The sequence below is a fragment of the Bos taurus genome, chromosome X (genome assembly GCF_002263795.3).
Source record: "Bos taurus isolate L1 Dominette 01449 registration number 42190680 breed Hereford chromosome X, ARS-UCD2.0, whole genome shotgun sequence".
Taxonomy (NCBI): Eukaryota; Metazoa; Chordata; class Mammalia; order Artiodactyla; family Bovidae; genus Bos; species Bos taurus.
Window position 1 is genome coordinate 118,811,768 of NC_037357.1, and position 22,474 is coordinate 118,834,241.

At 39.4% G+C, this 22,474-nt stretch overlaps 1 protein-coding gene across 2 annotated transcripts in view; it reads right to left on the reverse strand.

Moving 5' to 3' along the window:
* Positions 1 to 3,980: 3,980 nt before the first annotated feature.
* The window catches only part of PDK3 (pyruvate dehydrogenase kinase 3), an 82,501-nt gene continuing 64,007 nt past the window's right edge, over positions 3,981 to 22,474 (reverse strand). The window contains exons 9-12 of one of the 2 annotated variants that reach the window (XM_005228353.4): positions 16,793 to 16,903; positions 13,652 to 13,765; positions 11,164 to 11,295; positions 3,981 to 4,684 (exon numbers count right to left, since the gene is read on the reverse strand). In XM_005228353.4, the coding sequence (XP_005228410.1) occupies positions 4,667 to 4,684; positions 11,164 to 11,295; positions 13,652 to 13,765; positions 16,793 to 16,903 (375 nt within the window). In that variant the 3' untranslated portion in view covers positions 3,981 to 4,666. Of the gene's footprint in view, positions 4,685 to 11,155; positions 11,296 to 13,651; positions 13,766 to 16,792; positions 16,904 to 22,474 lie in introns of both variants that reach the window. The other variant, NM_001101934.2, reaches the window with a different exon arrangement.

Sequence of the window (22,474 nt, forward strand, 5' to 3'; positions counted from 1 at the left end):
AACTAAGCTAGGACTCATCAGAGAAGGCTTCTTCAATCTGTCAAGCAGTCCACAGTTGCTGGGCAGTCGCTGAGAGGGTTTCAAGGGACTTGACCAATTATCCCTCAACTTGGAGAAACAAAGCCTGGTGGTGGTCAGGACAAGCTGAGGGCGCATTTCCCCCAAGCAAACCTAGGAGGGGAGGTTGACATCTCATGTGCCCCATCTGTGTGAAGAGCAGACCAACAGTAACGCAGGAGCTAAACACACAAACGCTGACTACAGGCGCAGACCCTCTGAACTCGAGGGGGCGACCTCTAGTGGAGACAGGGAGACTCGAGGGGAATGTTGAATGCTCAGCCCAAGGGCAGAGCATTCAACAGTGTCCATGAAGGCACTCCGGGAGGCTTTGCTTCCCCGCTCCTTCCCCCGCGTCCAGAGAGCAGAATGGAAAACAAAGACCGCCTCTGCCCCCACACACCATCAGCATCCAGCCTGCCAATTTCAGGGCTCAGGTGATCAAACGTGTTTCACTTGAAAAAGGAGGAGTTCAAGGACAACTTACTCATACTCTTTTTGGCAGACAGAATTGGTCCCATGCAAAGACCAAAATAATAAGCAGAAAAAGCTATTGCGATACTTGTGCAACAATAAAAAAGCAAAACGACACAGAAGAAAAGGAATGAAAGAAGCAAAAGATAGATACACACACTCTGGAAAAAAGAATGATCTCAGAAACCACAAAAATGGTAGACCACATAGGTCAGCTTTCCAAGAAATGAAATTAAGGGTCAAAGAGGACAACACAATGAGAGAAAAAGCTGGCAGAGCTAAGCAAAAGACACAGAGAAAAAAGATAAAACTGTAGCCAAAGTGAAAGCCACACGGAGGCCAAATCGAGGCCTAGAATCAACATCACAGGAAATGGAGTCAGTGAAATGGGAGGTTAAGATTGGAGGAAAAACATCACACAGCAGGAAGAAAAGACAAGGAGACCAAAATGATCAAAGGCAAGATAAACGTGGAGGACAGAGAACAGAGAGCCAATATAGGGGCAAACTGCTGAACAAAGAGAACCAACAAAGGGTAAGAAGTGAGGGAAGGCACGAGTGTCAATGTCTGATGCTCACTGCATACCAGAAAAAGCCAACAGATAACTTGGCTCCAAGATACACTCGACTGAAGTTACTGCATGTCAAGGACAAACATGAAATCACAAGTACTAGGGCCAATGAGCAGATCATCTACAAAAAAGGAACAAAAATCCGTTTGGACTCAGCTCTCTCTGAACCACCAGACACTAGAAGACAATAGAGTGATGTCTCTAAAGAACCGAGGGAAAAAAAGACGTGATCCAAGAATCTGATAGCCAGCCAAGTTACTGTTCATAAAAGACGCCATCTGAAATGATGTGAGAACACTCAACGGAAGCTGTAATCCCGTCCACTGAAAGATAAAAGCAACGACTCTCAAGTGTGGAGTCTTTGTATGAGAGGGCTGGCAATAAGCACTGACTTCATTCAAACACAGAATTAAGCCTAAATAACTCCAGTAATTACCTACAGTTAGATACTTTCAAGTTGCCTATCTTTCTAGGTAAAAGCTGCCAAATCCATTCGATGATCTCTAACTCTGCAAAATGACAATGCACCAAAGAGAACCTCTCCCAAATGAAATTCTCTGACACTAAAGAAAATTTTTGGTTTCTGTCTTACCCTTGAGGGTTAATATACTCAGGAAATTTCTCAAAAGAGATCATGCTAATTACCTGGGGCAGTGCTGAGAGCACAGGCCGAGGGCCAAGAAGACCCAGCTGCTAGCTTTTGTTCTTCCCTGCCACTGTGACGATCCACTGAACTGCTTTGGAACTTATATGAAAAACTGAGATAATACCTGCATGGTTCAGCACACAGCAGCGAAAGGATCAAACGGGATGATGTACGTGAAAGTTCTTTGGAATGTGTAAGCAAGGGTATAAAACCATGTTACCTGATTGGATGGAAAGTGAAGTCGCTCAGTCGTGTCCGACTCTTTGCGACCCAATGGACTGTAGCCTACCAGGTTCCTCTGTCCATGGGATTTTCCAGGTAATAGTACTGGAGTGGATTGCCATTTCCTTCTCCAGGGGGTCTTCCCGACCCAGGGATCAAACCCAGGTCTCCCGCATTGTAGACAGACGCTTAACCATCTGAGCCACCAGGGAAGTCCGACTGGATGGAAAGAACTTACTATATTAAGGAGTCAAAATCAGTCATTCAGAGACAAAGAAAGGATCAGATGGCTCCCGTGAATCCATCCCTAAGTCCATCCTTTCATGTCTCTCCATTTTCAAGTCATCTCTTAACACTTTTATAAAAAGGAAGTTCTGTACTTTCACAGCTCCTGAACAGAATTATTTTAAATTTGAAAACAAAGATAGTTTAAGAAGAAAGATGCTGCCCACCATCCGAGGTAAATGTCTGTCCACTTCCATTCACTGACTCAGCTAATATTCATTAAGCACCTACTATGTGCCAGCCCCTGCTTCAAAAAGTAGATGCTTGAAATTGAGGAAATGACAGGGAAGTACAGGGGAATTGGGAGAACTAAACAAATTTAGCTGAAAAACGGTTAATGTCTATGTATATTATAACATGTAGAAAGATGATAAGATACCTAGAGACAAAGCACAGCAAACAGAAAGGAGAAATGAATACTTGGGGTGGCCGAACTGTGTGAATGAAAGATGTTCCTGAAACTCTTCTTATGATTGCTTTGGAAGCAAAGTTAATTTCTTAATTCAGAAAACAAAGACACAATTTAAAAAAGAAAAAGAAAACAAAGACAGGAGAGGCAAGACTGTCCTGGAGTCAGACAGTTAAGCCAGAACGTACATCAGCAAAGGACTATCAATGAAGTCATTAAAACACTGAAAGACATCTTCAGTTTCAAGAAAGACCTAAAAAGAGAGGAATGTGATCCCCTCCAGTGTATCATGCATAGACGTGTAAAGGGCTGTGGCTGGAAAGGGAGGCCAAGGAAGAGGCTGAGAGACGAGCTGACATTTATAGGAAAGCTGGGGTCTTTAAACTCGAAGGCCATTTTTTTTACGTCTTTATATCACATGGAAATAATCACATGGAACAGCCCCATTCCCAAGACACTGACTCGACCTTCAAAAAACAGGCCTTTATGCAGACCATCTCATTACTTGTATCTTGGAAGTAATGTTGGTCTTTTTCTTACCAGACTAGATTATGAGTTCCCTGATGAGAGTCTTCTAAGGATGGAAGAGATGAGGTCTTCCGAAAGACAAAGGAATCACCATGAGCTCAGGTAATGTAATGAAAGAGTATTAGCTTTGGTGGAACAAAGAGAAACAGAGTCGTCCTCCATGCGAGTGCAGTGGGTCAGAATACGGCTCCATCCAGGGAAAAGCCCATTGAGATGGCAGCGGCGAAAAGAGGGTTAGTACTGTCATATGTCTAGAGGAGGAGGAATACTTTACCAGTGACAGCTTTTAAATCAGTGGACTCAACACTTCAACACTAGATGGAGAAACATTTATATGGATGTTAAAAGAGGGCAGAAGTCAAAGTAGATGATAAATATATGAAAAATATTAGTGAAGAGAAACACACCCTGCAGAGCTGTTTAAGTTGAGGGTTTTAAATCCAGACTCTCAGATGGCTTGTGTTTCTAAGGGTAAACATGACACGACGATTCTAAAGCAGGCTGAATGTTATGAAAATATAAACGATGACGACCTGGGGCATGTTCCAAATAAACCAGAAAGAACTCTTCCCTTTGATGGCCTATTTCACACCTAGTAGAGTGCATCACCACAGGGACTTAGAAAACTGCAAAGGAATATGACGTGACAAAAGGACCATATTCACTGGTAAATTGTTACATGAGCATAAAAACTTCACTTCCCACTCTTCACAAACTTGATAATGACTTGAAGGTAGTTTTTCACTTAAGATTTTTGAAACCAAGCAGCTAAGTGAAAAATCCCAAGACAACTTTTGGAACACTTTAATCAACAGAATGGAAGTATACAAATGAATTTCAAAATGAAATCAATGCACCCAAGAGGGAGATCTAACATGAGAGTATCTACAGCTCACAATGAGAATCTGGTCAGATGGAAGAAGGCCAGAGTCCAAAGCAGAGAGTGAAGAGGGATGCATAAGAGAGAGGAAGGGCTCTGGGACCGAAATATCAAGACGTGCTCATCTGATGTCTTCAAATTCCAGACTCCCCAAGGCCACAGTTGGTGGTTTGGGACAAACATGGTATTTGGTCACAAAGAGCAGCAGTAGAGATCGGCTGTATCTGGAATGGGGAGGGAGGCAAGACATCTGGGGAGACTGTAGATAGTCTATGATAAAGAAGACGGAGGTATGAGGGCACGGGCACTAATAAGGCTCTGTGTCCCCTTACGACAGGCGCCAACCAAACCACAGCAATGTACTATGAAAAATGACTCAAGTTACTGCTTTAGTGGAAGATATGAAGTAGCTACAGGAAACTTCTGTGGAAAAGGTCCAGCTTATATGGAGAAAAATACACATTCAAGCACTGGATTATCTATAGCGCCACATTCAGAGTTGGTGGAGGAAAGGAGCTCTTTCTGGGTGACTTGCAGAAGGCCATCTTTTCTTCACGGAGAGGACTGAAGCATTCAGTTCTTTACAAAGTTCTGTTAGTCTTCATCTTGTCCCTACAAAGAAAATAATGGGGACAGCTCCAGTGAGTTTATGAGGACAACCTTCTCTATTGTAACTGAAATGTATTCAGAGCATTTAGTTACAGTGACAATTCAAAAACCCACGTCTTATCTCAGAATTATTCTCTATAGTTACTACAGAAAAAGAATTAGCATTTAATGACATATATACTCTAAAGCTGTTCTTTCCTCTCAGTGAAAAACCTGCTTAGAAATGAGGAACCACTGCCAATGGGCATGGGGTTTCTTTGGGGGCTGGTGAATATGGTCTAAAATCAGACAGTGGTGAGGAGCACACCACCCTGGGAATTTACTAAAAACCACTGAGTTGTATGCTTTCAAAGGGTGACTTTTATGATATGTGAATTATATCTCAATAAAGTTGTAATTCAAAATCTGCTTAGACCTCAACATAATAAAAGCTATATATGACAAACCCACAGCAAACATTATCCTCAATGGTGAAAAATTGAAAGCATTTCCTCTAAAGTCAGGAACAAGACAAGGGTGCCCACTTTCACCATTACTATTCAACATAGTTTTGGAAGTTTTGGCCACAGCAATCAGAGCAGAAAAAGAAATAAAAGGAATCCAAATTGGAAAAGAAGAAGTAAAACTCTCACTATTTGCAGATGACATGATCCTCTACATAGAAAACCCTAAAGATTCCACCAGAAAATTACTAGAAATAATCAATGACTATAGTAAAGTTGCAGGATATAAAATCAACACACAGAAATCCCTTGCATTCCTATACACTAATAATGAGAAAACAGAAAGAGAAATTAAGGAAACAATTCCATTCACCATTGCAACGGAAAGAATAAAATACTTAGGAATATATCTACCTAAAGAAACTAAAGACCCATATATATAAAACTATAAAACACTGGTGAAAGAAATCAAAGAGGACACTAATAGATGGAGAAATATACCATGTTCATGGATTGGAAGAATCAATATAGTGAAAATGAGTATACTACCCAAAGCAATTTATAGATTCAATGCAATCCCTATCAAGCTACCAACAGTATTCTTCACAGAGCTAGAACAAATAATTTCACAATTTGTATGGAAATACAAAAAACCTCAAATAGCCAAAGCGATCTTGAGAAAGAAGAATGGAACTGGAGGAATCAACCTACCTGACTTCAGGCTCTACTACAAAGCCACAGTTATCAAGACAGTATGGTACTGGCACAAAGACAGAAATATAGATCAATGGAATAAAATAGAAAGCCCAGAGATAAATCCACGCACATATGGACACTTTATCTTTGACAAAGGAGGCAAGAATATACAATGGATTAAAGACAATCTCTTTAACAAGTGGTGCTGGGAAATCTGGTCAACCACTTGTAAAAGAATGAAACTAGACCACTTTCTAACACCATACACAAAAATAAACTCAAAATGGATTAAAGATCTAAACGTAAGACCAGAAACTATAAAACTCCTAGAGAAGAACATAGGCAAAACACTCTCTGACATACTTCACAGCAGGATCCTCTATGACCCACCTCCCAGAATATTGGAAATAAAAGCAAAAATAAACAAATGGGACCTAATTAACCTTAAAAGCTTCTGCACATCAAAGGAAACTATTAGCAAGGTGAAAAGACAGCCTTCAGAATGGGAGAAAATAATAGCAAATGAAGCAACCGACAAACAACTAATCTCAAAAATATACAAGCAACTCCTACAGCTCAACTCCAGAAAAATAAACGACCCAATCAAAAAATGGGCCAAAGAACTAAACAGACATTTCTCCAAAGAAGACATACAGATGGCTAACAAACACATGAAAAGATGCTCAACATCACTCATTATCAGAGAAATGCAAATCAAAACCACTATGAGGTACCATTTCACACCAGTCAGAATGGCTGCGATCCAAAAGTCTACAAATAATAAATGCTGGAGAGGGTGTGGAGAAAAGGGAACCCTCTTACACTGTTGGTGGGAATGCAAACTAGTACAGCCACTATGGAGAACAGTGTGGAGATTCCTTAAAAAACTGGAAATAGAACTGCCTTATGATCCAGCAATCCCACTGCTGGGCATACACACTGAGGAAACCAGAAGGGAAAGAGACACGTGTACCCCAATGTTCATCGCAGCACTGTTTATAATAGCCAGGACATGGAAACAACCTAGATGTCCATCAGCAGATGAATGGATAAGAAAGCTATGGTACATATACACAATGGAGTATTACTCAGCCATTACAAAGAATACATTTGAATCAGTTCTAATGAGGTGGATGAAACTGGAGCCTATTATACAGAGTGAAGTAAGCCAGAAGGAAAAACATAAATACAGTATACTAACGCATATATATGGAATTTAGAAAGATGGTAACAATAACCCGGTGTACGAGACAGCAAAAGAGACACTGATGTATAGAACAGTCTTATGGACTCTGTGGGAGAGGGAGAGGGTGGGAAGATTTGGGAGAATGACATTGAAACATGTAAAATATCATGTAAGAAACGAGTTGCCAGTCCAGGTTTGATACACGATACTGGATGCTTGGGGCTAGTGCACTGGGACGACCCAGAGGGATGGTATGGGGAGGGAGGAGGGAGGAGGGTTCAGGATGGGGAACACATGTATACCTGTGGCAGATTCATTTTGATATTTGGCAAAACTAATACAATTATGTAAAGTTTAAAAATAAAATAAAATTTAAAAAAAAGAAATTAAATTTTCTTAGCATTTCTCGTTCACCTAATGAATTTAATATAACTACTAAATACTTCCCCAGGTTGCCACCAATTATCCTATTTCTGTTAAGTGAAAAACTTTCAGCGTCAGGGTAGCCATTTTAGAATCTTAAAAACTGCTTTCTGATAACATTTGTTTGCCTAATAAGATATCAGAAATGAAGACTCAGGGACTTCCTTGATGGTCTCAATGCAGGGGGCATGGGTTTGATCCCTAGTCAGGGAACTAAGATGATGCATGCTGCCCAGCATGATCAATAAATAAATAAATAAAATTTCCCCTAAATAATAATGTATCATCCTTTAGAAAAAAGAAATTAAGACTCATACTTAATTACAGTATACAACCCGCTAAACTATTTAAATAGGCTTTAAAACAATATTCAACTAAAACCATCTTTTTACAATCCAAATGGACCTTAATGTTCATAAAGACCATTTTCTGTGCTACCCAAATAATTCCCCCTACCAGAGCCATCACTGGAATTAACTGCTCATACTGATAACCCAATATACTACCTGACTTCTACGAACTGAAAATGGAATCAAGGGAAATTGAGCCAGGTGTTTCAAGCTCATTTAGCTTGACCTTGGCCAGGGATGGTGTGTATATGTGTATACACACACCTGTGTGCACGCTCACACTTACGTGCATAAAACAAACTCCTCTAAATTTCATCATTTGAGGTGAGTGACCAATGCAACAACACTGCACAGAGGCCCATCACAATACTTCCAGAGGAAAAAAAGTAGCAATATAAATAACCTTTTACATCCTTCATCGGAAAAGATCAATGCTACTATAATGGTACAAAGTCACAAAGCTATATAAACTCTGCTGCTGCTAAGTTGCTTCAGTCGTATCCGACTCTGTGCGACCCCATAGACGGCAGCCCACCAGGCTCCCCCGTCCCTGGGATTCTCCAGGCAAGAACACTGGAGTGGGTTGCCATTTCCTTCTCCAATGCATGAAAGTGAAAGGTGAAAGTGAAGTCACTCAGTCGTGTATGACTCTTAGCGACCCCATGGACTGCAGCCTACCAGGCTCCTCCGTCCATGGGATTTTCCAAGCAAGAGTACTGGAGTGGGGTGCCATTGCCTACAAATACCTGTCTGTTGCACTGTGTTAGGAATCAAGGTTTTCAGGGTAAGAGGAAATATATACAATTAAAATAGATTAGGGAGAAATATTACAATGTTAAAAGAGAATTAAAAATCAACGTGAACTTATATATCTTAAACCATGTTTTATAGGTCTGTCCAGAAAACAAGACTAGAAAAGATGTCATGTACACCTCCAGCTCCCAGATTAGGGTCTCTAATACCCATTAAAAGTAAACAGGAGTCTTAGTATGAGATGAACTTAGGACATCCTCTTGGGCCAGAAAGTAAGGAAGCTTTCAAAGACCAACAGGATTTCACCAATGGAACATAAAGGATATGGCTAGAAATAGCTTCCAATGGCCAAAGGTGTGCCAATTTTAGCATCAAAAAGATGGCCACTACATGCAGTGACAGGGTAACCTCACAGAGAAGAGAGCCAGACACAAAAACAGCATGCACTGTATATTCCATTTATTTTAAATTCAAGAAGAGAAGAGAGTCAGATATAGTGATAGGTGATAGAGTTGGAGTAATGGTTACATGGTGGGGAGGGAAAAAGGAGAAAACTGTGACTAGGAAGTGGCCTTTTCGGGTCCTGGAGATACAGATGTAAAAATTCATCATGTTTCAAACTTTGTATCTGTACACTTTATATATATATATATGTTAAATACTGACCAAAATACACCAACAAAGCAATAAAAATCTACCACATCCATAATACTACTTAAAAAAAAAGGAAGCCTGAAACCCACCCGTCACCATTTAAAGTGGTTTCTAACTCAGCATCCGCCTGGAAAATTTGCAATTGAAAAGAAAGATTTAAATGCCTATCCTGCCTTGCCAGGAGGAACTGTACTTCAGAAGGTACCTAAATGACCTTAGTTGATGAGGAAAAACTTGATAGGAGAATGTCAGCTAATTGTCAAAGGAAGGACACTAACAAAAAACTCATCATTTTATACACATTAACAAAATTACTGATTCAGGCCAAGTTTTTCAACTGGTCTTAATAACCCCTAAGTGATGGTTGTATGGTGGCAAAGTAACACTACGCAGATCATTTTCTGATTAAGAAGGGAAAATTAACCACACTGTGGAGGGACCAGGCAGTCACCATCTGAATTATGGGCAGTCTTAACATTACTAACACTGGATCAACCGAACTGCATGGGTCTCAGAGTGTAATTCTGCATCCATATTTATGAAATATTCTAGAAAAAAAAAAATGCTCCACTGAGCCTTTAGATGAACTTCCAGTTTACGGGACAGCCAGGGTTTCAAAGGAAAAAAATCAAACAAATCAAGGTGGGACATTTTGCAGGACAACTGGTATGGTCTTTCAATAACAAAAAATTGTTCTACATTAAAATCTAGAGACCTATTCAGATGTGTTATGTGGTCCTGGAATCGATTTGTCTTTGGGACAAATCAGGGGAATTTTCATGATGAAAATATAATGACACAGAAAGATGGAGACGGTTAAATGAAATAAAACTAGGCTGCGTGACAGTATGAAAAGTCTGATCTCATTTGGGAAAAGATACATATACAAATAGAAAACACCTGGAAGGACACAGATACAGCTCTAAGAATGGTAATCTCTGGATTATCAGAATACAATAGTTTCTATTTTTTTGCTTATTTATATCTTTTAACAGTGTACATATACTGCTTTTTGATTATTAAAAGATTACTTTAAATTAAACAAATAATCAGAACCCTTACTGTTGCCAGTAGAGTTGGAGCTTAAAGGTTGTCAGAAGAAAGAAAACTGGAAACCAAAGACTGGATTATTTATTGTCGTTATTACCACCAAGTAGTAAAACTCGTTATTCTGTGATTGATCATTTTCTTCATTTCTTTTATTGTGGTAAACTATATGTAAAGTTTACCCTTTGGTTAAGATGGAAAAAAATGTTTTATTAAGTGTACAGCTCAGCAGCGTTCAGTACATTCACAGTGTTGTACCACCATCCATCTCCAGAACTTTTTCATCTTTCTCCAATGAAACTTGTCCTCATTAAACGCTAAATTTGCTTTTCCCCTACTCCCCAGCCATGGCAACCACCATTCTACTTTCTTCAGGTGCCTTACATAAGTTGAAGCATACAGTATCTGTCCTTCAGGGTCTGGATTATTTCACTTACCATAAGGACTTCAAGGTTTATCTATACTGTAGCATGTCACAACTTTATTCCCTTTAAGGGCTGAATAATAATAATTGGATATGGATAAACCCACTGTTTACCTTGATTGATAATTTTAACTTTTTTATTTTTCTGGTTTCAATCCATCTACAGACTTTCTCTAAACATTCTTCTGTCAATTCTATGGATGATGACAAACGGAATTACTTCTTAAATAAGATTCGTGGCAGGATACACACCCGGCTTACTGCTTTTAATACCTCCATAGGGCAAGGACTCCCAGAATATCAGGTCCTCTACTGAAATGGCTACTCTGGTGACCCAGTTCTTGCTATACTTCCTGTCTGGGGTGAAAAAATACTCCCATCTTTCTTTAGGGATCACTTTGCCTTTCCAGTGGCAAAACCACAAAGATGTGGCTGAAAATATCAATCATCTGAGGAAAAATCAGATATTTTGTAATAGAAAGAAAAGTAGTCAATTACTGTTTTGCCTTGTATTTGGAAGCGTCCCTGGGCTCACTGCTGGGATTGCTCCAATCGTCAGCTTCAGCTGTGCTCTTGTAATGGCGCCATGCGGACTTGTTAAAAACCGGAAGTCTCTCAAATGATTCACTTGAAAGGGCCTAAGGAGAGAAACAAAAATGTATACTAAAGGTCTACAGTGTCATCTTGCTCATGTGAAATACTAATTCAAATTTTACTATTCAAAGCATCAGAAACCTTAATGTGGAGGTACACTAAAATTACATTTTAGCATTTTACTTAGACTGGACAGGATGAAATTAAAGCATTTTTTAAAGGAATAAAAACATTCACTCATGAAAAACCAGTAAACATGACGAGAACAAAAACCATTTTCGTTCAGTTAATACTAATAAAGATATCCAATCGTCTTAAACCAAACACTATTGTCCACTGGGTAAATGCTCTCCCAGAGGGCCCAGAAGAAATAAAGTTTCACAGTAGATTTATAAATATAAACTCATAAAGTGATATCAAATAGCATATCATTTCTGTGTACTGGCATCTAAGATAAACACCCCAAATAAAGGGTTATTTTATGATACAGCATATAAAACACTACACAGCTGTTAAAAGGATGAGCCAGTTCTATGTGAATTGATATGGAAGTATCTCCAAGAGATATTGGAAAGTAAAAAAGAGCAAAGTGCTAAAATAATCACTGGTGTGAAAACAATTAGATTCTCTCTCCATATGTTTATCAATACAGAATCAACTTCTAAGAGGATTCACATGAAACTGGTACCCATGGTCACCCCAGAAAAGAGAACCCAGTGGCTCTGGGCCAGTAATGGAAGACAGTTTTCCCTTTCACAGCTTTAAAATTTCATACCATGTGCCCCTATTAGATAATGAAAAAGTACTCCAAATATTCTAGAGTTTCAGTTCAGTTCAGTTGCTCAGTCATGTCCAACTCTTTGCGACCCCATGAACCGCAGCACGCCAGGCCTCCCTGTCCATCACCAACTCCCAAAGCTTGCTCAAACTCATGCCCATTGAGTCGGTGATGCTATCCAACCATCTCATCCTCTGTCATCCCCTTCTCCTCCTGCCTTTAATCTTTCCCAGCATCAGGGTCTTTTCAAATGAGTCAGTTCTTCACATCAGGTGGCCAAAGTATTGGAGTTTCAGCTTCAGCATCAGTCCTTCCACTGAATATTCAGGACTGGTCTCCTTTAGGATGGACTGGTTGGATCTCCTTGCAGTCCAAGGGACTCTCAAGAGTCTTCTCCAACACCACAGTTCAAAAGCATCACTTCTTTGGCACTCAGCTTTCTTTACAGTCCAACTCTCACATCCATACATGACTAATGGAAAAACCATAGCCTTGACTAGACGGACCTTTGTTGGTAAAGTAACGTCTCTGCTTTTTAATATGCTGTCTAGGTTGGTCATAACTTTCCTTCCAAGGAGTAAGCATCTTTTAATTTCATGGCTGCAATCATAATCTGCAGTGATTTTGGAGCCCCAAAAAATAAAGTCTGACACTGTTTCCATTGTTTCCCCATCTATTTGCCATGAAGTGATGAGACTGGATGCCACGATCTTCATTTTCTGAATGTTGAGCTTTAAGCCAACTTTTTCACTCTCCTCTTTCATTTTCATCAAGAGGCTCTTTACTTCTTCTTCACCTTCTGCCATAATGGTGGTATCATCTGCATATCTGAGGTTATTGATATTTCTCCCAGCAATCTTGATTCCAGCTTGTGCTTCCTCCAGCTCGGCATTTCTCATGATATACTCTGCATATAAGTTAAATAAGCAGGGTGACAATATACAGCCTTGATGTACTCCTTTCCCTATTTGGAACCAGTCTGTTATTCCATGTCCAATTCTAACTGTCGCTTCCTGACCTGCATACAGATTTCTCAAGAAATTTCTCAAACAGATCAGGTGGTCTGGTACTCCCATCTCTTTCAGAATTTTCCACAGTTTGTTGTGATATTCTAGAGTTTAGAAGTAAATAAAAGTTTGGTATCACCACTGAATGAGAAAACTTGTATTACAGAGAACTTTGTTATCTGATCAGACTTTTAGGTAAACATATTATAAGCACTGAAATCTTGCAACTTTAAGTCAGCAAGTCTCTAAAATAAAAGACTTCAGTTTATGAAAATCTGTCTTTTAAATGAGTCCTTTTAATGGATATGCAAATTTTTAAAAAATCACAACTTAGAATTAAGGTTTTTAAAAATCAGTATTAAATTTTCATATCTCCATATTTCCTATTTGCTCTGAGCATAAAATCAAGGGTCATAACTTGGTTTTCACATAAAAGTGAAGTAAATCCTAGTTGAATATAAGAATTCATATATATATATTAAATCATATATATGATTATTCATATATTCATATATAATATGAGATGATGATACAGTGCTAATCTGCTTTAGTTATTAGAACTTACAGCTTTAAAAAGTAAAGATGCTTTCCTGTAACAGAAATGAAATGCAGTACCTTTAAATAAATGACAGCATCAGTACCCACGCCTTCCATAGAATAGAGCTTTAGATCTCCTTGAAAATATCTAGCATACAGACGAGAAATTGGCAAGCCATAACCAAATCCAGCCTATTGAGAAAAGAAAATTAATATACTGAGAAAGGCACAAAATGCTAACACGTTGAGTCTGAGAACCATCTGAAAGATTAGAATTAATTCTTGATTCATATTTAAAGCAAATACATTGACCCAACCCATACTATGATGTACATACATGGCATCTATGGCAAATAATCTATTTTCATCCTCCAAAAATATTTCTCAAGTGTTTGGAAAAGAATAGAAACACTCCTATTTTGACTAATGCTTTTTTTAAATATCACAAATAATGCTTTTAATTATTTAGCTTCTTATAGTACTCACATAACAGAAACTGACAAACCCATGTTGTTGTTATTTAGTCACTAAGTCACATGTAACTCTCTTGCAATCCCATGGACTATAGCCCATCAGGCTCCTCTGTCCATGGGATTTCCCAGGTAAGAATACTGGAGTGAATGGGTTGCAATTCCTTCTCCCAGGAGACTAATGCTTTTTGAATGTTTTAAGGCAACTGTTTTGCATTGTTTAAAAACAAATCCCAAATCATGTGGAATTTGAACTGGAAACTCAACTAAACGACATCATTCCAGAGTTCTATTAACTGATTTCTTTGCTCTTTATAGTGAACATTCAATTGAGTAGCACAGGAATTGAAACCTACCAGTACCAAGGCTAACACAATGAAAAGAAAGTGATCTCCTAAGGGCTACTTCCTAAAGCTGTGGGAACACTACAGTATTTTGACATGTGGTCATCCATGTATTTTTAGAGACAAGAAAGCAAAGCCAGTACCCTCCTGTACCTCTGTGTCATAGAACCCTGACTGTAACAGGTTGTTGGTGGGGGGGCGGAGATCTCCAATACTGACAAGAATAAGAACAATTGAGACTAATTTCAAAACCTCTGGGTTGGAGAGGAAAGGGCTGTTCCTCAAGCTTCGGCCCCTCTGATTAAGTCCACCGACAGGTTAGTGAAGGAGGCAGTGGGCAAACACACAGCAGTGGCTGGTGGGCTTTAGGCTCAGACAGGTGAAGCCCACTTTTTGTGCAACGAGCAGTTTGCTCAACCTAAGACTGTTTTCTTATCTGAAAAATGTAATAAAAAGCTTACATAAGAGCTGCTGTAAGAATGAAATGATATAAGGAGTGTAAAGTCTTGGGACAGTGTCTAAGACACAGCAGAATGAAAGAAATGGAAGCTGCTATGATGGCTACCACCCAGCAGTAATTTTACTAAGTTCTGCAGCTTTCAACTGTTTTCTAACAGCTTTCCTAGATTCCCTCCGTGGGGTTAGGGCCTAAACAAGGGTTGGGTGTGATAAGAGTCCACCATCATGGAAGGGCTGCAGGACAGGCAGAACACGGCCAGGAGCAAAGACGAGACAGCCGAAATGGTGACTGAGGTCACCACAGCAAAGAAATCAGTGGACTCTGGAGGAGGCTGAGGAAACCTGCCTCCTCCAGTCAAGCAAGGCCCGGAGCCGGCTCCCAGGGAACAGCTGAGACCATCTGAGCCCGATGCAGTCACGAGTGTGAGGAGACGGGTGACCCCAGGGTCCCACGGAATGCAAAGGAGGGGCCTCTACCTCAGATTTGGACAGGTTCTGGAAAGTCTTCCCAGGGTGTCAAAGGATCAATAGGAGTTGGCTGGGATGACATTTCCAAAAAAGAAATGCATGTGTCACAGCACAGGGCTGTAACACAGTAAGGTGCTTGATGATGAAATTACATTTCCTAGTAGTACATACCCACATGCCTGCTTACAGGCTGAGGAGAGCTAACGGGGAGACATGCTAGTGGAAGCATTTCTTCAAAAGTAGAGCCACACAGCACACTGGGAAGAATGTAGACAGACATGGCCAGCGCTGGCTTGACCATCACGAGCTCAAGGACCTTAGGCGAGCAGGTAACCCCTCATCTATAACGTGTGAGGTTGGATGCACACTTTTTACAACTCTTACTTCAACTGCTCAGTTTCATTCAAAAAAAATGACATCACAGCTGTCCTCAAGATGCTATTTTGAGACCTGGAAGAGATGATCCATATCCCTTTTAAACAACTGGTGAAGGCTCTAGATTTGCTTGTGGCATTTTGTTTTCCTTTTGACATGTGTTTAAGTAGGTACCAGAAACTAGTCAAGGTGATCAGTTTCAAAACTGATCTCTCAAATATTTTCTTGAATCCTATATAAACGACTTCCTCTCTGCTTTCAATATGCTGTGTTAACAAACTCTGTCTTGAATAAATGATGTTAAGTGTTGGATTTTATTCATACAAGTAAAACATAATCTCATGTGCTTATCAGGCAGGTAAGACTTGAAAATGAAAATGTACACCCTGAACTATTTCGCAGAATCATAGCTATGTTGCTGTGTTTAATGACAAAGCGTTCAACTGTTGTTTGTCAATTAGAAACACTCAGCGGGGGAAGAAAGTGTGGCCCTACCAGGATCTAAATGCTGCCATGGTAACCAGAGGCTTTCCTCACTGCCTTAATAGAGCTGAAGATTTTTTCCACATTGAGACAGAAAAGGCTCTGAAAATGCATACACAACCTATATGTTTCCTGCTTATGTTATTTCATGTAAAAAATGTAATGTGTTCATAATTTAACATTTAATTATATAAACAAATTTAGCAGGGGAAGTTCTAAGGCCCTGGCTGATCCAAGCCATGGAGGTGTGCAGCGCCCAGGGCCTGCTGCAGCCAGACACACGGTGCTGTTCCCCGTTCACCTGCTATTAAACTCCCACCCCCGCCAAGGGGAACGCCAGGTGGTAAATGGTGCTCTGGCAGCCGCCTTAACCATGACGTTTTTCTCTCTATTGGGAAGGTAGGCACTCAGCTCTGAGTGTTGTTTACACACAAATTAGAGAAGAAATCTGAGGCCAAAGAGTCATAAAGAAAGTGGCAGTAGCATAAAGCTCCCCCTCCTTCAAACCAGGTGGAAAACATGCAAATTCAACAAGGCTAATGCAACACCCTGGGGAGACAGCCTGCCCTGCCCGTCTCCTGTTAATGGTCCTTCCTCCAACAAAAGCTTGAGAGGCTTACCAATGGGGCAGCTCGGGTAGGCTCCAGGCTAGGTCTCGGAGCAGTTGAATACATGTAGTTAAAAAGGCGATCTATTTTTCGGAGTGGAACCCCACCACCTAGGTCACTTATCTGTAACATACAAAAACATTAAAAGCAGAAAAAGTCATCATCAATATACTTAGCAGGTGGCAAGGAGTTCATTACATAAAGTATATGACAGATTACTCTAAACTGTGCAAGGGCTTCAACTCCCAAAGAAATGTGGTCCCTTTGTGAATGGTATAAAACAAAGGAGGTGGGCAACTGGGGTCAGCATCCAATAGGCTTGGGTTTCAGATCTTGATCAGCTCCCTAAAAATGGGGTTCTAATGAAGTTTAAACAAGGAAACTTAAGCCAAGGATCTAATGTAGTACTTAGAAATAAAAACTCCCAAACTCATTCTATGAGGCGACCATCATCCTGATACCAAAACCACAGGCCAATATCAATGATGAACATAGATGCAAAAATTCTCAACTAAATTCTGGCAAACAGAATCCAATAACACATTAAAAGGATCATATATCATGATCACATGGGCTTTATCCCAGGGATGCAACGATTCTTCAACATTCGTGAATCAATCAGTGTGATATACAATATTAATAAACTGAAATATAAAAACCATATGATCATCTCAATAAATGCAGAGAAAGTCTTTGATAAAATTCAATACTCATTTATGATAAAAACTCTCCAGAAAGGAGGCATAGAAGGAACCTATCTCAACATAATGGGCTTCCATGGTAGCTCAGATGGTGAAGAATCTGCCTGTAATGCAGGAAACCTAGGTTCAATCCCTGGGTTGAGAAGATTACTAGAGCTAATCAATTAATATAGTAAACTCACAGGATATAAAATATACAGAGATCATTTGCATTCCTATCAGCTAACAATGAAAAATTGGAAAGAGAAATTAAGGAAACAATTCCATTCACCAATGCAGCAAAAAGAATAAAGTACTTAGGAGTAAACCTAAAGAGATAAAAGACCTGTATGCAGAAAACCATAAGACACAGATGAAAGAAATCAAAGAAGACACAAACAGATGGAGAGATATACCATGTTCTTAGATTGGAAGAAACAATATTGTGAAAATGACTATACTACCCAAAGCAATCTACAGATTCAATGCAACTCCTATGAAACTACCAATGGTATTTTTCAAAGAACTAGAACAAAAATATTTCACAATTCATATGGAAACACAAAAGACCCTGAATAGCCAAAGCAATCTTGAACAAAGAAAAATGGTGCTGAAGGAATCAACTTTCCAGACTATACCACAAAGATAGTCATCAAGACAGTATGGTACTGGCACAGAAACAGAAATATAAAGCAATGGAACAAGACAGTCTAGAGATAAACCCACACACCTATGGGCACCTTATCTTTGACAAAGGAGGCAAGAATACACAGTGGAGAAAAGACAGTCTCTTCAATAACTGCTGCTGGGAAAACTGGACCCCTACATGTAAAAGAATGAAACTAGAACACTTCCTAACACCATACAAAAAATGAACTCGAAATGGATTAAAGACTTAAATATAAGGCTAGAAACTATAAAGCTCTTAGAGGAAAACACAGGCAGTACACTTTTTGACATAAATCACAGCAGGATCCTCTTTGACCCAGATCCAAGAATAAAAATAAACAAATGGGACTTAATGAAACTTAGAACCTTTTGCCCAACAAAGAAAACAATAAACAAGATTAAAAGACAACTCTCAGAGTGGGAGAAAATAATTTCAAACAAAACAACCAACAAAGGATTAATCTCCAAAATATATAAGCAGCTCGTATAGCTCAATACCTGAAAAATAAAGAGCTTAATCAAAAAATTGGCAGAAACAGCAAAGGAAACTACAAATAAGGTGAAAGGACAACACTCAGAATGGGAGAAAATAATAGCAAATGAAACAACTGACAAAGAATTAATTCCAAAATATACAAGCAGCTCATATAACTCAATACCAGAAAAACAGCCCAATCAAAAAGTGGGGAAAAGACCTAAAAAGACATTTCTCCAAAGAAGACATACAGATGGCTAGCAAACACATGAAAAGATGCTCAATATCACTTATTATTCAGTTCAGTTCAGTTACTCAGTCATGTCCAACTCTTTGCGACCCCATGAATCGCAGCACGCCAGGCCTCCCTGTCCATCACCAACTCCCGGAGTTCACTCAGACTCACGTCCATCGAGTCAGTGATGCCATCCAGCCATCTCATCCTCTGTCGTCTCCTTCTCCTCTTGCCCCCAATCCCTCCCAGCATGAGAATTCTTTTCCAATGAGTCAACTCTTCGCATGAGGTGGCCAAAGTACAGTCAGAATAGCCATCATCAAAAAGTCTACGATGAATGCTGGAGAGGGTGTGGAGAAAAGGGAACCCTCTTGCATTGCTGGTGGGAATGTAAACTGATACAGTCACTATGGAAGACAGTATAGAGCTTCCTTAAAAAGCTAGGAATAAATTTAAAGAGGAGAATGAAAAAGCTGGCTTAAAACTCAACATTCAGAAAACCAAGATCATGGTGGCAAACAGACGGAGAAACAACGGAAGCAGTCAGAGACTTTAATTTTGGGGGCTCCAAAATCACTGCAGATGGTGACTGTAGCCATGAAGTCAAAAGATGCTTGCTCCTTAGAAGAAAAGCTATGACCAACCTAGACGGCATATTAAAAAGCAAAGACATTACTTTGCCGACAAAGGTCCATCTAGTCAAAGCTATGGTTTTTCCAGTAGGCATGTATGGACATGAGAGTTGGACTATAAAGAAAGCTGAGTGCTGAATAACTGACGCTTTTGAACTGTGGTGTTGGAGAAGACTCTTGCGAGTCCCTTGGACTGCAAGGAGATCCAACCAGTCCATTCTAAAGGAAATCAGTCCTGAATATTCATTGGAAGGACTGATGCTGAAGCTGAAACCCCAATACTTTGGCCACCTGATGCCAAAACCTAGAGCCTACTATACAGAGTGAAGTAAGTCAGAAAAAGAAATATAAATATCAAATACTGACACACATATATGGAATCTAAAAAAAATGGTACTGATGAATTTATTTTCAGGGCAGCAATGGAGAAACAGACATAGAGAACAGACCTATGGACATGGGGGAGGGGAGGAGGGAGAGGATGAGATGTATGCACAGAGGAACAAGAAAACTTACAATACCATATGTAAAATAGATAGCCAATGGGAATTTGCTGTATGACTCGGGGAACTCAAACAGGAGCTCTGTGACAATTTAGAAGGGTAGGATGTGGAGGCAGATGGGAGGGAACTTCAGGAGGAAGGGGACATTGGTGTACCGATGGCTGATTCTTGATGATGTATGACAGAAAACCACAAAATTCTGTAAAGCAATTATCCTTCAATTAAAAAAAACAGGCAGAAGACCTAAACAGATTTCTCCAAAGAGGACATATAAAAGGCCAACAGACACATGAAAAGATGCTCAATATCACTAATTATTAGAGAAATGCAAATCAAAACTACAATGAGGGAGGTGGTCCTAAGATGGTGGAGGAACAGGACGGGGAGACCACTTTCTCCCCCACAAATTCATCGAAAGAACATTTGAACGTTGAGCAAACTCCACAAAACAACTTCTGAATGCTGGCAGAGGACATCAGGCACCCAGAAAAGCAGCCCATTGTCTTCAAAAGGAGGTAGGACAAAAATATAAAAGACAAAAAGAGAGACAAAAGAGTTAGGGACAGAGATCCATCCCAGGAAGGGAGTCTAGAGGAGAAGTTTCCAAACACCAGGAAACCCTCTCACTGGTGGGTCTGGGGGAATTTTTCAAATCTCAGAGGGCAACATAACTGGGAGGAAAAATAAATAAATAAAACCCATAGATTACATGCATAAAGGCAACTCCCAGCAGAGAAGTACCCCAGATGCTCGCATCCGCCACCAGCAAGTGGGGGCTGAACGGACAGGAGGAAGAAATAGAAAATATTAACAGATCCATCACAAGCACGGAAATCAAAACTATAATCAGAAATCTTCCAGCAAACAAAAGCCCAGGACCAGATGGCTTCACAGGTGAATTCTACCAAAAATTTAGAGAGGAGCTAACACCTATCTTACTTAAACTCTTCCAGAAAATTGCAGAAGGTAAACTTCCAAACTCATTCTATGAGGCCACCATCACCCTAATCCCAAAACCAGACAAAGATGCCACAAAAAAAGAAAACTACAGGCCAATATCACTGATGAACACAGATGCAAAAATCCTTAACAAAATTCTAGCAAACAGAATCCAACAACACATCAAAAAGACCATACATCATGACCAAGTGGGCTTTATCCTAGGAATGCAAGGATTCTTTAATATCCACAAATCATTCAATGTAATACACATTAACAAATTGAAAGATAAAAACCATATGATTATCTCAATAGATGCAGAGAAAGCCTCTGACAAAATTCAACATCCATTTATGATAAAAACTCTCCAGAAAGCAGGAATAGAAGGAACATACCCTCAACATAATAAAAGCTATATATGACAAACCCACAGCAAACATTATCCTCAATGGTGAAAAATCGAAAGCATTTCCTCTAAAGTCAGGAATAAGACAAGGGTGCCCACTCTCACCACTACTATTCAACATAGTTTTAGAAGTTTTAGCCACAGCCATCAGAGCAGAAAAAGAAATAAAAGGAATCCAGATTGGAAAAGAAGAAGTAAAGTTCCCACTGTTTGCAGATGACATGATCCTCTACATAGAAAACCCTAAAGAGTCTACCAGAAAATTACTAAAGCTAATCAATGAATATAGTAAAGTTGCAGGATATAAAATTAGCACACAGAAATCCCTTGCATTCCTATACACTAACAATGAGAAAACAAAAAGAGAAATTAAGGAAACAATTACCATTCACCATTGCAATGAAAAGAATAAAATACTTAGGAATATATCTACCTAAAGAAACAAAAGAGCTATATATAGAAAACTATAAAACACTGATGAAAGACATCAAAGAGGACACAAATAGATGGAGAAATATACCATCTTCATGGATTGGAAGAATCAATATAGTGAAAATGAGTATACTACCCAAAGCAATCTATAGATTCAATGCAATCCCTATCAAACTACCAACAGTATTTTTCACAGAACTAGAACAAATAATTCCACAATTTGTATGGAAATACAAAAAACATCGAATAGCCAAAGCAATCTTGAGAAAGAAGAATGGAACTAGAGGAATCAACCTGCCTGACTTCAGGCTCTACTACAAAGCCACAGTCATCAAGACAGTATGGTACTGGCACAAAGACAGAAATATAGATCAATGGAACAAAATACAAAGCCCAGAGATAAATCCACGCACCTATGGACACCTTATCTTTGACAAAGGAGGCAAGAATATACAATGGAGAAAAGACAATCTCTTTAAGTGGTGCTGGGAAAACTGGTCAATCACTTGTAAAAGAATGAAACTAGAACACTTTCTAACACCATACACAAAAATAAACTCAAAATGGATTACAGTTCTAAATGTAAGACCAGAAACTATAAAACTCCTAGAAGAGAACATAGGCAAAACACTCTCTGACATAAATCACAGCAGGATCCTCTATGACCCACCTCCCAGAATATTAGAAATAAAAGCAAAAATAAACAAATGGGACCTAATTAAA